General features: G+C 41.3%; 1 protein-coding gene across 6 annotated transcripts in view; it reads right to left on the minus strand.

The window, feature by feature from the left end:
- Positions 1-14,451, minus strand: part of TRANK1 (tetratricopeptide repeat and ankyrin repeat containing 1) — a 173,335-nt gene that overhangs the window by 71,483 nt on the left and 87,401 nt on the right. For 5 of the 6 annotated variants that reach the window (XM_083188218.1, XM_083188217.1, XM_083188219.1 and 2 more), the window contains 5 exons: positions 14,148-14,286; positions 11,576-11,710; positions 9,000-9,179; positions 8,710-8,859; positions 968-1,219 (listed from right to left, as the gene is read on the minus strand). In XM_083188218.1, coding sequence (XP_083044344.1) covers positions 968-1,219; positions 8,710-8,859; positions 9,000-9,179; positions 11,576-11,710; positions 14,148-14,286 — 856 coding nt within the window. The remainder of the gene's footprint in view (positions 1-967; positions 1,220-8,709; positions 8,860-8,999; positions 9,180-11,575; positions 11,711-14,147; positions 14,287-14,451) is intronic. The other variant, XM_083188220.1, reaches the window with a different exon arrangement.

The following is a 14,451-nucleotide window of genomic DNA, read 5'->3' on the forward strand; positions in this document are numbered from 1 at the left end:
CGTACCTTGTTTTGTTTTATTGTTTTAGACTTATTCTATTTGTATTGAACCGAGTTGTTCTTTTTTTTTATTTTCATTTATTTTATTATTATAATTTTCATTTTATATTTTTTACACTATAATAATCATATGTTCAGTTGGAGTTTAATACTTAGAGATATCTACCTATCCTCCAGAATTGTAAACAGCGGCTCCTGCCTTTATACCGCTGAAGAGTAGGAGACAGCTCTCTAATCTGCTTTTATAGTGTTGTTAGTTTAAGAAAATGTCAGAAAAATTTTGGGTCCTCATCAATACTGTGCATATGTTTGATGTACTGCTTTTTGCTTATTGAGGCTCAATAAATGATATTTTGGAAAAACTCATGGTGACCTTTTCCATGTCAACTTAATGCTTGTGTCGACCTAATGACCATGTCAACCTATTTATTGTGTTGACCTATAGTGTTCGACCTAATGACCGTCAACCCTATGACCCATACCCGTCTAATCATGCACAGCTACTGAGAGTGATGTATACACATTATATTAAAGTCTGTTAGTGTCCAATTGGATCACATACACTACGTCATTTAACAAGATCAGGCTTTTGGCATCCTTTGATCATTCTAGCAAAGCGGAGGTTTGATGATGTGGTTTCCGCACAGAGTTTAGTGCCAGTTTAGTGCCAGTTACCTGCCAAAATCCTGGTTACCGGCATGTTCACAGTTATAACAACCAAAGAGTTACAAAGATTTAAGTAGCATCACACATATGACGGAAATCCCTCTACTTGCATGGTCATATCAACATACTCAGTTACTGATGACCTCCCATAATGAACTTCCACAAGAACAGGCTATAACATGGTGAACTGTAACCAAAGCTAAATTAAAAATAAAGTTTAAGTAGCAGTTTGTGTGGAACAATCACAAAGATTATTGCATTATTCAACAAGTAACCATATAAACAAGATAAAAGAAATGTACCTCCTTGTTCTAAAAGTAATTTGATTAAAGGCACACGATACTTTGTTGTGGGGTTCATATGCCTTAGGACATTGCAAATATTGATATTCGGCAGAGGACATCTTTTCATCAGTCCTCTCTGATCAGACTCCCCACTGATATCTCTGGTAAGAAGAAGCAGAACCTCTTTCCACTTTTGGTCCTGTATTAACTGTGTGATCAGCTTTTCAACCATAGAATCTGGGATGTCACATATCATGTCAGGTGGAATCTCTGAAACGAGAACAGATATTAAAACATAAATACAACCAAAATGTGAAAGAAAATAACAAAATAGGCAATATGAATATATTAAATATAGAACACTGGAGGTTTCCAAGGCGCAAGAACAGAGGAGCAGCTTGATAACCAAAAAATCTTGTTCAACCAAAACAAGTAAACAATGATATACACAAAAGAATAAGGATATATTCCAAGCGCTGTCTGTATAGAAATTTTCTCCTTCTCCCGTTCTCAGAGATGGTGAATATGTGAAACAAAGAGAAGGGTTAAATGTGTTGGACTATTTATTTGTCTTGAAACATGAATATATGACAGGGATAAGACGTACCACACTCACAGAGAGAGTGTGTTTTTGAAGCTCAAAAAGGTATCTTTTTCTGGTGATATAATGCGACCTTCACCAGACTTCACCAGTGTTCAAATTATTAAGTTTAAGCGTACATTTCCACTCACTAGAGTTTAATGCTGTAACACATGTAAAGGTTTCTTTTTAGGTAAGCATACCAATAACTCACAATTCAACGGGATTTTTAAAGCACATCTTGGTTTCTTTCACTTGGAAAATACTTTTATTGCCACACAGAAAAACAATAGCACTTTCCCTGAACTGACGACGGGGCCCCCGAGCTCCGAAACGTTTTCACTTCTGCACAAGGAATAAATTTCCTCTTATTTCACTATTTACGTCAGCCTCCGAGTGCCGCTTATTATCGCTCCATATACATCCTGAGGATCCATCCCCTCGTGAGAGGGCACCGGAGCAAGTATACGCTGGCATCTACCCTTAAGACCTGAGTTCCGGTCTCTTTGGACTGTGTATATATATATATATATATATATATATATATATATATATATATATATATATATATATATATATATGTAGACAGTAGTTTGGAGGTGCGGTACTCCCCGCAAATGAACAGGACATGAAGCAGTTTAAAGGCAACGTTTCAATGACTTTTTTTCGTTACCTTTAAACTGCTTCATGTCCTGTTAATTTGCGGGGAGTGCCGCACCTCCAAACTACTGTCTATTCCATTATCACAGTGGGGGCACCCAGCACAACAGAATTTTAGCGTCTGAGCCAGTGAGTGTGCCGGTCTACAATTCTTTCTATATATATATATATATATATATATATATATATATATATATATATATATATATACATACATATACACACACACACACACATATATATATGATGTGAAACTATAATGTTGTATTAATAGACTATTAAGTCTTCTGCTAATTTTATTATTATTTCTTTACTACTGTACTTCAACTAACCTCTTTTTGCTGGATGTTACCCTGCTTATTCCAGAGATGCTGGAGATGAGTTTAGTATTAAATCTCTGCCGCCTTCGTGGCTATGCGGACTGGCCGGACTCCTTTTGTCCAATGTGTTTTTACACCGCACTGGAATTTGTGATGTTTTTTACAATTGCCCTTGTATTGTTTTCCTTACTGATGTATATTTTGAATATTTATAGCCTGCATTTTAACTATATATGATGTGGTGCACATTGGCCCTTATTCTGGTTGGTGCGGTAATATCCGCGTGCGTTCGTGCCGCCGATGTTTTGTGTCTGCGCATGTGCAGAGGAGTCTCTGCGCATGTGCGAGCGGGGCGTACGGCCAAATCCCGCATGAAATGTGAACACTCCGAACAGGGGGTGGAGAGGGGCGTGAAGGGCTATTTGGGCTCATTACCATATGCATACGCCCCGCGTACGTATGGTAATGCGGCCGTGACGCACGTGTAGGGGGCGGACATATGACATCGCCGGATGTCAGCTTCCCGCCCAGATCCCTGCTTTTGCACGGAAAAATGTCCGTGTGGTCTGAGGTTGCGGGAGCTGGTGGACCACTCGGTCCTGCATTCGATGGTCTGCGACCATCGAATGATGGGGGAGGTTCCCTGAGATGGAGGAGGCGTATTCCATGAAAAATACACGTGCGGTCCGTTCGGCCAGCTTCTTACCGCGTACGGACGGAGTTGGCGATCCGTATGGAAGGCGGGGTTTCACACGCACGGTCCTGGCCGCATATTCGGATCCGGCCGCACCGATCAGAATAAGGGCCATTGTTTTGACTATCCTTATGTGCCTTGGAATGGGATTGGCATTATATCTCCATTGCGCCAGGGCTTTGTAATTTGGCCAGATTACCTTTTGTAAACATTCTGATATAGGAAATGCCAAGTTTATCTCTATATACCCCTATCTTTTTTATTTTATACTTCTGTATCCTTTCAATGTGATAATAAGCACTCTAAGTAGGATATTTTCTATATATGTATATTGTAGGAGAGCTGGGTTCAGTTCAACCTGGCTTAAGGTGATTAGTTTATTGTCGTCTACCTTTTTTTTGAGGGGGGGGGGGGTATAGATAGATAAGTTTAGTTAATGGGGTAGGGGTGAGTTGTTTTAGGTATCCAAGCATACCTAGGCTGGGGGTAGGTAATACAGGGTGGAGTGTTAGGGGTAAGGTTTGCTTTGAGGTATTTTTTTTTTGTTGTGTTAAATTTTTATAGGGCGGCTGGGTATATATTTATGTTCTGGGTTGTTATTGAAGTTTGTTTTGGTTCAAAAATACTCTTTTTCAAACTATATAGGTGGGTGTTGAGTACCTTTATATACAAACAACATTTCAGTATATTCTCCTAATTGTCTTTGCATTGCCAAGCCCGAATGGCACCTTTGGGTGGTTGTGATTATACAATTATATAATTGTAGTATTTGTTTAGGCAGATTATGTTGTATACCCTTCTAATACAGTATATGTACGGTCATATGACTTTTTTCTAATATACTAAACACAAAAAGTGAGCTATGTGCTTACTCAACTAACCATTTACGTGAAACATTGTCATGTTGGATCCTACCTGACTTCTGGTCAAAGTGGAAAACGCCATCTGGGACCTACTGACATTTTGGCAATGTTAATGGATCCACTAGGATTAATTTGAGACATTGATTCTTGATGTGGTTGAGTACCTGAGGCAAATTATGGGAATAGATATGCTTTAGAAAAAAGTTCAGCGGAAACCCCTAAGTGTCCACTGAAAAATCCACAAGGTTCTCGTACAAACCTGTAATCTTAGTAGCTGTGTCGAGAGGCCATGAGATCCACTTTTATATTAACTGTTGGAAGAACTCCGGATGAGATCCCATTCTCTGGAAAAAAATGGTTCTGCTGAACCAACTGTATGCTCGTGGTATTGAAGCACCGACAGTACTGTCGTGACCAACTTCTGGCATTCAAAAGCAGATAATTTAAATCAGGAATGATCATGACACCTTCTTTGCAGAGTAAGCTCACAGAAAAGATCTTGGTGAAAACATACAGAGCCGTAGCCAGAGGCGTCGCTAGGGTGGCTCCGGCGGCGCTTGTGCTCCGGGTGCCAACGATTTGCAGGGCGCCCCCCTGCTGTGTCATGTGCGGTGTGTGCCAGCCTATGTGTGCTTAACAGACAGGTGGGTGGGCGATGTATGGAGTGAGCAGTGATGACTCACTGCATGCTCTCTCCATACATCGCCCACCACGGCCACCTGCCCGCCCGCCTGTCTGTTAAGCGCACATAGGGGTGCACACGGGGGAGCAGGGGTGCACAGGCACGCATGCCACAATGCCGCCGGTCCCCTCAGTCATGGCCGCCGCTGTCACTCACGTCACAATAGGAGTAAGAGCCTGATGCTGATGCCCCCAGACTATGGCCACACAGCTCGTGCTCCCCTTACGTCCCTCCTGTCGTGTGCTGCGGTGCCTGAGGATGGAGGAGGGCGGAGAGCTGCGCCTGCTGCTGAGTGCTCCTCCAATTAGGGGGAGGGGGGCTGCACCCTACGCCACTGGCCGTAGCTATATCGACTGGGAGGACCTGAAACTGCCAGTGAACATATTCAATTTCAAAACAAAAGAAAAAAAGATGACTTTCCATATCAGCAAAATGAGGATTCGAAATCCAGTGAGGACAAAAACTAGTTGTGCTCCATGCTGTGGATCAGTGACCAGAAAGATTCAGTTCAAAATTATTCAGCACAACCTGAACCAAGGCTTGAAGATTCAAGATTGGCTAGAATGAGTGGTTTGGAGTAAAACCACAGCAGTAGAACTGGAGCAATAATGCCTTTCAAGAAGGAATTGATAGCCTGGTCCAATGCCAACTTTTTCCCTTGATCTCGGGAAAGAGCAGTGGAGAAAAAACTCTGTGGTGGCAGAAAACGGAGGTGGTTGATGTAACTGCTGGAAATGCTTCCCAGCTACCAGGCGCCTGAAGACGACTCCACCCAACAGTCTCTGAACTTGAGCAACCACCTCAGACTATATACTATATGGAACTGGGGCTGTATCTGCATTACAAGCTACATTACAGTGTTTTTAGGAAAAGAACATAGCAAAACATATTATATTTAGATCGCACACTGCATGTCGCATAATTGTGTCTTATTCGCATACTGTAGCAATGCAAATAAGGTGCATGTTTATGGAAAAAGTTGCACAAAATTCCGCTCAGCACTACCCAGTCACGCCATGTAGGGCTGATTTAAATATAGACCAGCTTCAGTGAAAATGGACTTTAAAGTAGTATCCATCTACTATTCTTGAAGCCCGCATTCGGTGCTTTGTTTAGAAAAGGCAGACAATTGGCGTATCTACTGGAGAAGACTCCCACCTAGAGCTTACCTTAGCAAGCAGAAGATAAAAAGAATTGGTTGGCTTAGATCATATTTCTCTTAATAAAACCTCTAATTGTGGTGAGGAGGTAAAAATAAAATATGCTTAATTTTTTATTAAAACGAGCTGTGTCAGGAGTTATGGCGTGTTCTCTGTAGTAATAAGGACATTCTTGTATTAATGTCTCAAGACCATTAGGGCACTCCTCTGCTATAGAGGCGGGATGAGATCAAAGTCATTAGAAAAATAGTGTTCAACATCAAACAGGCCCATTATAGTCTATGGGGAAAATGTGTCCACTCTGCACCCAGATATGTCCGATTTTACCAAGAGTGATACCCTATGAAAGAGGAGACTCTTGGCTTTCAGGGCAGACTGACTACTAGTTTATGTGATACTGGCAAGGGAAGCAGCAAGCAATCCCATGTGGGGTCCCCTCCAATTGTTTGCCCTGTTTGCAGGGGTGTCTGGCTAGGTGACTTGGACGCAATTTAGAGTATTCACGTTGGCTTCCTTGACTGAGAAAAGAGCAGTCTGAAGGGGGAGGGGAGAGGTGTGGGTGACCAGCCAGCACTAACTAATGTCTCACAACGGTAGCTAAAACACGGACAATGAGGAGGCTGTGTGAGAGTCTACGTCCCACTGCCAATATGGCCAATGAGCTGCTGGTGCAGCATGTTACAGTGTCAGCGGTTCTGGTGAGAAATCACATTGCTATAGAATTTCTATAGCTTAACATTACTGATAAATTAAAATAGGCTTAAAGCTTAATTTCTCCCATTTTGGTGGTCCTGTCAGCTCAGATCTGGGTTCTTATGGAAGGAGAGATATGTAGTTTCCAGAGGATATTAACCCTAAGTTTCTGATACCCCCCAGAAGGATAACAGCAAGCGTCAGAACCCATGGTGGGTCTGAATTAATGGGCCCATTATAGTCTATGGGGAAAATGTGCCCATTTGCACCCTCATAGTGGTAAATTTATGACTATTTTATGTGACACCAGGAAGGGAAGCAGGAACCACTCCAATTTTCCGCCCAGCTTGCAGGGGTTTCTGGCTTCCTCTGCAGCCAGGGTGCCATCACCGGACTGGGGAGAGAGGAGACAGTGAACAATTCTGAGCTCCGGTGGGTCAGCTCCTGCCTGGTGCTCAGCTCCCTGTGGAACAGAAGGGTGCACCCAAACCTGGACAGAGGTGCAAGTAGGGGACCGGAGCTGTGGGTTGATCATTGCAGCATCTGTGCCTTTGTCAGCAACCACAGTGTGTTTAAACTAGGAGTAATGAGACGCACCTTCAGCATTTCCCTTGTATGTCATTCATACTGTAGAGTAATTCTGTGTTTAACCAGTGTAGCGTAATGAGGTGCACGGACTGCAGTGCCCTTACACAAGTGTAACGCAGGCATGTCCAAACTATGGCCCTCTAGCTGTGTTGAAACTACAAGCCCCATCATGCCTTGCCATAGTTTTGCTGTTAGGGAATACTAAACTTTGGCAAGGCATGCTGGGATGTGTAGTTTCACAACAGCTGAAGGGCCATAGTTTGGACATGCCTGGTGTAACCTATGCTATCGATAACTTCATAGATGTTGGCTCCCATGAAGCCCTGGCTGAATTCCGGTACCCATTTTGTTAACCCGTTCAGTGATCGAGTCTGGCTTGCTCGTACTGTATGTCATTCATACTGTAATGTAATTCTAAGTTTAACCAATGAAGCATAATGAGATGCAGGTACAGCAGTGCCCTTACACAAGCGGAACCTACACCGTTGTTAGCTCCATAGATGTGAGCTCACTTGAAGCCCTGGCTGATACCCAGTAGCCATTTTGTTAACCCCTCAGCGCTTGAGTCTGGCCTGCTCATACTTTAGGACATTCCTACTGTAGCATAAATCTGTGTTTAACCAGTGTAGCGTAATGAGACACACGGACAGCAATGCCCTTACACAAGTGGAACTTACAGTATGGATCCGCGGGTGTCTTTGCTGCTTGTGCGCCGCAACAACCTGTTTCGGGTCGCCGATTGCCGAGAATGGAACACACGAGCATCTCACACACATTCATTCTTGGCGCAAGTACTGTATATTTGCTAACTTATTCCCATATTGCTTTATAAATAGCATAATCAGACACACATGTATGGAATAGTATTTTCGAAAAAAGTGTCTAACAGTACAGTAATGTAAAAAAAGTAGTTCTTGTGCTACAATACATTTCAATGGACACTGCACACACATGCATTCCTGATTCTTTCACTATAGCTTTGCATTAGATATCTGATGCATGCGCAGTGGCGATTTTAAAAAGCGACATCTGGCAGATGACCACTGGTATTGAGCTCATCTGCCATACGCCAAAAGCAAAGCTGTGCTACTTATTGCACTGCCATGCGACTAGGCCCTCTGCGGCGAGTTAGCAGGCCAAAAGTCATAGGCAGGCTAGGTGAGTGTGGCTCCATCTGTAGCACCTCATATACATAACACCAGTGTGGAATGAGAAATAAATAATCAGTATCTTGCAGAAAAGGATATTTACATCAAGAAAATGAGCAGTCCGTTTGTTAAATTAAATGTTAAAAAGTAAAAAGATTAATTATAAGCCAGGGCTGGCCAAACCGGTTCTCAAGATCTACCACCATTTTCCAGACGATCTGACTGGTGTACAGGTGTAGTCATTTCTGACTGCCACATTTCAAACATGTGCTGCATTCATTCATATCCAACACATTCTACATGACCACAGGTGGTCTGGAAAACATGAACAGTTGGTAGATACTGAAGGCCACCCCTGCAATAAGCATTTACCTTTCACAGAAGACAGAACCCGCAGAAAATTCTTGACAGATTTATGTTTGAAAATGTTATCAACTTCATCAGTTTGTTTGCAGAAGGCTATGAATTGCTCCAATGTATATTCAAGGGAATCGGTCTTCATATCTCCAACAATGCACACTTCTACGAACAAAAAAAGGAGAAAATATATTAATAAATTCAGAGCCACAGAAAGGATAAGGCAATTTAAGATCACCCTGAACATATACTGTATGCTGATTCATATAGTTTTACATAACAATGATTATAGTACCAATCATCACCTGATGTGCTGCTTGGTTGAACTTCAGCAGGATTCTGACTTGCCAAATGCTTTTTTATTATGTCTTCAGCTTTGAAATTTTTATTTCGCTTGAGAATACTTGCGACGTCCTTTCCTTGTTTGTTGGTAATGCATGCGTCACCTCCAAAATTCAGGAGCATCTTTATATCTTGTGCTTGACCTAAAAGGATAAAAACACTTTAATCTGTGCTGCTACTGTAGATGTCATTTTAAGATATTTTTCAGCCATGTGATTGCCTCATGTGATTGCTTTATCTTGTTATTTCAGTGGTCATTTTATACATCTAAAGGTTTTGCTAATTTTCCTAGAGCACCTAACATAAAATGAGAAATATTAAAATTGTAGCAGGCTAGAAAAAATGCAACAAACTTTAATTTATAATGAAGGGGCAACTAGGATACGATTACACATAGAGATGAATGTGCATACATAGATTACTTCACTCAAACCGTAAGTCTACTCTTCTAGGAGATGCATTTCCACAAAGCATTCTATGATTCAACACTGCTCTGGACTTCATTACTGTGTGTAGCCATTGGGTCCATGCAAATGGGAAGATTAGAGTAGTAGTGTACTGAAAACATTGCTGCCTCTCTCAGACATGCTACTGTATGGCTACTGGTGTGTACACATGATGCGATTCAGGCTAATGGTCGATTTTGACTATCCAATGTTGGCTAACTGCACTTAATATTTACACTATCTTGCTATTTGGAACTACACCAAATAAATTCTACAGACAACATAGTCAAGATAGAAATTCTACAGACAACATAGTCAAGATAGTCTTGCCTGCACCGTCTATTTAGCCATGCAATATCGACACTGTGGGGCCAGGCTTTGGGATCACATGCAGATGAACACTGTGCAATTTTTACTAACTTAATATGCTATTTTGACTATATAGTTAAAATGGATAGCCAATATAGCACTGTGTGTACACTCTTTAAGCCCCAGGCTCCTGATGTTTGCCAAAAATGCCACACACCAGTTTAACAATACACTAAACAGTAGCTCTTTAATTTTAACATTATTGAATAAAAAAACAACAACGCATCAATACAGTGCATCCGGAAAATATTCACATTGCTTCACTTTTTCCACATGTTGTTATGTTGCAGCCTTATTCCAAAATGGAATAAATTCATTTTTGTCCACAAAATTCTATACACAATACCCCAAAATGACAAAGGGGAGATTTTTGTTAATTTATAACACCTAAGAAATCACAGGTACATTAGTATCCCCAGCCTTTGCTATGAAGCTCAAAATTGAGTTCAGGTACATCCTCTTTCCACTGATCATCCTGAGATGTTCCTTCAGCTTAATTGGAGTCCACCTATGGTAAATTTGACATGATTTGGAAAGACACCCTACTGTCTTTATAAAGGGCCCACACTTGACAGTGCATGTCAGAGCACAAACAAAGCATGAAGTCAAATGAATTGTCTGTAGACCTACGAGACAGGATTGTCTCAAGTAACAAATCTGAGGAAGGGTACCCAAAAATATATGTTTCTTTTAAGGTCCCAATGAGCTTCAGGGAGACGGACAGGGTTAGGGGGGGGTGCGGCAAGGCGGCGGGGACCCGGGGCGACCATGGGCGAGGCAGCGGGGTCCCGTTGTAAGGGGACGCGCACGCATCTCGTGCAAAGATGGGCCACGCTCCATCTGTAGCAGCCCACCTAGAGTTTGCCAAAATGTACCTGAAGGACTCAAAATTCTCTGGTCTGATGATATCAAGACTTAACTCTTTGGAGTTAATTTCAGGCATCATATTTGGAGGAAACAAGGCACCACTCATCACCAGGCCAATACAATTCCTACAGTGAAGCATGTTGGTGGCACCATCATGCTGTAGGGATGTTTCTCAGCAGCAGGAACTTGGAGACTAGTCAGCATAGAGGAAAAGATGAAAGCTCCAAATTACAGAGGTATACTTGATGAAAACCTGCTCCAGAGGGCTCTCGACCTCAGACTGGGGCAACAGGTCATCTTTTAGCAGGACAACAACCCGAAGCACACAGCCAAGATATCAAAGAAGTGACTTCAGAACAACTCTGTAAATGTTCTTCAGTGGCCCAGCCAGAGCCCAGATTTGCATCAAATTGAATATCTCTAGTGAGATCTGAAAATGGCTGGGCATCGATGCTTCCCACCCAACCTGATGGAGCTTGAGAGGTGCTGCAAAGAGGAATGGGTGAAACCGCGCAAAGATTGGTGTGCCAAACTTGTCGCAACATATTCAAAAGACTTATAATGAATTGCTTTCGAAGGTGCATCAAAGTATTGAGAAAAAGCTGTGAATAGTTATGTACATGTGATTTATTAGTTTTTTATTTGTAATAAATCTTCAAAAACCTTTTTCACATTTTCATTATGTGGTACTGTGTATAGAATTTTGAGGGAAAAAGTTAATTTATTCCATTTTGGAATAAGACTAACATAAAATGTGGATAAAGTGAAGAGCTGTGAATACCTTCTAAATGCACTGTACATCTCACTTTATTTTTAATCCCTAATTAGAAGAAAAACTGTATTTTCACTTCACTTACGTTTTGGTGAATAACCATTTGATGAATAAGATGCTACAAGGTGCATCACTGTGTTGCCATCGTCATCTTTCTCATTTAACAGTTTCTTAATGGCTGGTTTAGTTTTTAAGACAAGATGGAAAAGTCTGCTGTCTGCTGTCAAAGAAATAATAAATGAAAATGCATTTTACAGTATAATAAGGATTAACATACCACTGCAGGCTTGCTGGGAATTCACATTAGATTTCAGTAGTGGTTATACGTTGCAGGACTTCACAATTAAGTCTTATACCCTGTCTGCAATCCTTAATAAGCCTGTACTTAAATTAAAAAGACTATAGATTTCACATTCCCAACAATTTAGCACTCAAGGTACCCAGAGAACACCACATTAGCCATGATTCTGAAGTGCACAAATTAGAGGAAAGAATGCAACAGGTTTCCAATTCCTGTTGGCATATCAGCAGCACTTATTGTAGGTGTCTGATTGAGAAATTATTAGGTGTATATAAGCAGCACTGCTACCGTGGGCATTTATGATACATTTAAGCGATACTGCTACCGTGGAAATTTATTATGGGTAGAAGTGACACTGCTACAGTGGTCATTATTCTAGTATTAGTGGGACGGCTACCAGATATTATTATGGATTTTTGTGGCACTGCTACTGCAGGTATTTATATGTGCATAAATGGCACTGCTACTGAGGATATTCATATGTGTATAAGTGGCATTGCTACCGTGGGCATTGTGTATAATTGGCACTACTGTGTAGCATATCATGAATATGGTGCACATAGTGTTTGCCGTAATGTGAGTAAGGGGCATTAATCTGTGGTGTAATAGGAAATAGGGGATCTAGATGCGGTGTAATTTATTTATTAACAGTTTAATTAATAGCACAGAAAATTCTGTTGACGATAAGATTGTACTACTCTGGTTTAGTTGAAATTGGGGTAATATTGTGTGACCATTGCCTTTCCTTATGATATAACATCCTTTTTTGTGCTGCACATCTTTGCCAGTGTTCCTTTAGACCCAGCATGCCCAAACTATGGCTGTTGTGAAACTACAAGTCCCATCATGTCTTGCCACAGTTTTGCTACTAGGGTATGCTAAAACTATCGCAAGGCATGCTGGTTTTCACAACAGCTGGAGGGAGACAGTTTGGACATGCCTGCTTTAGACAGGTGCCGGATGGGATCCCGACAGTCATTTACCCGACGTCGGCATCCCGACTGTCAAAACGCCGGCAGCCGGGTGACCGGCGGCCACCCGCTATTTTCCCTCGTGGGGGCCCGCAAGGGGCTTTTTTGCACTCGCCATGCTGTCTGACTCCGGGCAGTCGGGATCCCAACGTCGGGATAATGACTGTCGAGATCCCGACTGTCGGAGTCCCATACCACACCCCTTTAGACAGTATGGGAGTTAGGTTCAATTTCAGCTCCAGGCCCATATGGACCATAATCTGGCACTGAACAGCTATACACACAGCAGGGCTTGTGCCTAAAATGAGCTATGGTTTGTGTTTGCTGGGGGACAAAAAGAACTTACTATGGATTGTGACTATAGTGTATTTAGAAATAAAATTGTTACTTTTGTACATTACATATCATACCACTGCTGTATCAAAAATAAAACCCATGAAATATTATCAGTAAAAATGTATATAAAACTCAGTTAACTGTACTCTGGTATAATAATAAACAATGAGCTTCCAAGTTTAGAGATGCCAACAGATTTTAAAAGGTCCATACACACTGGGCGATTATGCCCAGTGTGTATGGTGCACGACAATGGGGGAAATAGCTGGGCTGTAAAACGCTCAGTACATACACACTGAGTGTTTTTTCCCCTGCCCAGCCATTTCCCCAGGGGTGGACGTCTTTTCATAGCAGGAGGCTATAGAAAGCCGTCCGCTCCGTTGCTCATCTGCTGGTAATACCAGCAAATGAGTGGCAGCCGACATCAATGATGCGGAGCGCTGCCCCGTACACACACAGATGAGAAAACTGAGAAGCTTTCACATGAAAGTCGCCCAGTGTGTATGTGGCTAAGACTTCAATTCTTATTAAATGTAGTCTAACAGCTAAGCTGTCAAAGCAGCAATAAACTGGGTTAGTTGCTACAATATAAAATGAAATGTTTTGTATAATACACAATTACATGGATGATGCCACTATTTAAGGATGATAATCACAATGTAATGTACATTTTTGTAGAGCTAGTACACCACAGTCAGTTCTAAATCCCAAATGTACTGTATAAACAGCAGATATTCGCACACACACACACACACACAAACATACAGTAGACCTTTTGAACATAAGCAGCATTATTTATTTTGTTCAATTTGGTGACACACCACTACTCCCAGTAGTGCCGTGAAAGCATTACACAAGTAAAGCAAGTGTTGCACAAACAAGTCACATTACTGACCTTTCATTAGTTTTATTCACAATTAATGACTGAAATGAACACTGCTATCCCATATATAGATATCTATTTATATATATTGCTCATCTCAATAGCGTAAATATAGAACTTTCTACTGGAGCAAAGCGCCATATGCAGTTTTCCAATATTCTTTTACCTGATTTCATGCAGAGTTTGATAACAGCATGAAGGGGATGCTCTCCAATGGTGTCCACATCAGCACCCATCTCTATAAGCCAAATGACAAGTTCACTGATGGGATTCAATATCTCGGAATGAGTAGAAGTCGCATATTTCTGGTGTACAAAAGAAAAAGAGTAATACCGTAAATATACCCTGATGTGAACATTACTATGAACATATATTTATTATGGATAAGATACCTAAATCATAAGATTTGAATGATGATATTTTTATCAATCATTTTATTTCAATGTATTAAAAAATGAAATGGAAAGAAA

This window comes from Crinia signifera, chromosome 5 (assembly GCF_055691185.1).
Source record: "Crinia signifera chromosome 5, ASM5569118v1, whole genome shotgun sequence".
NCBI lineage: Eukaryota > Metazoa > Chordata > Amphibia > Anura > Myobatrachidae > Crinia > Crinia signifera.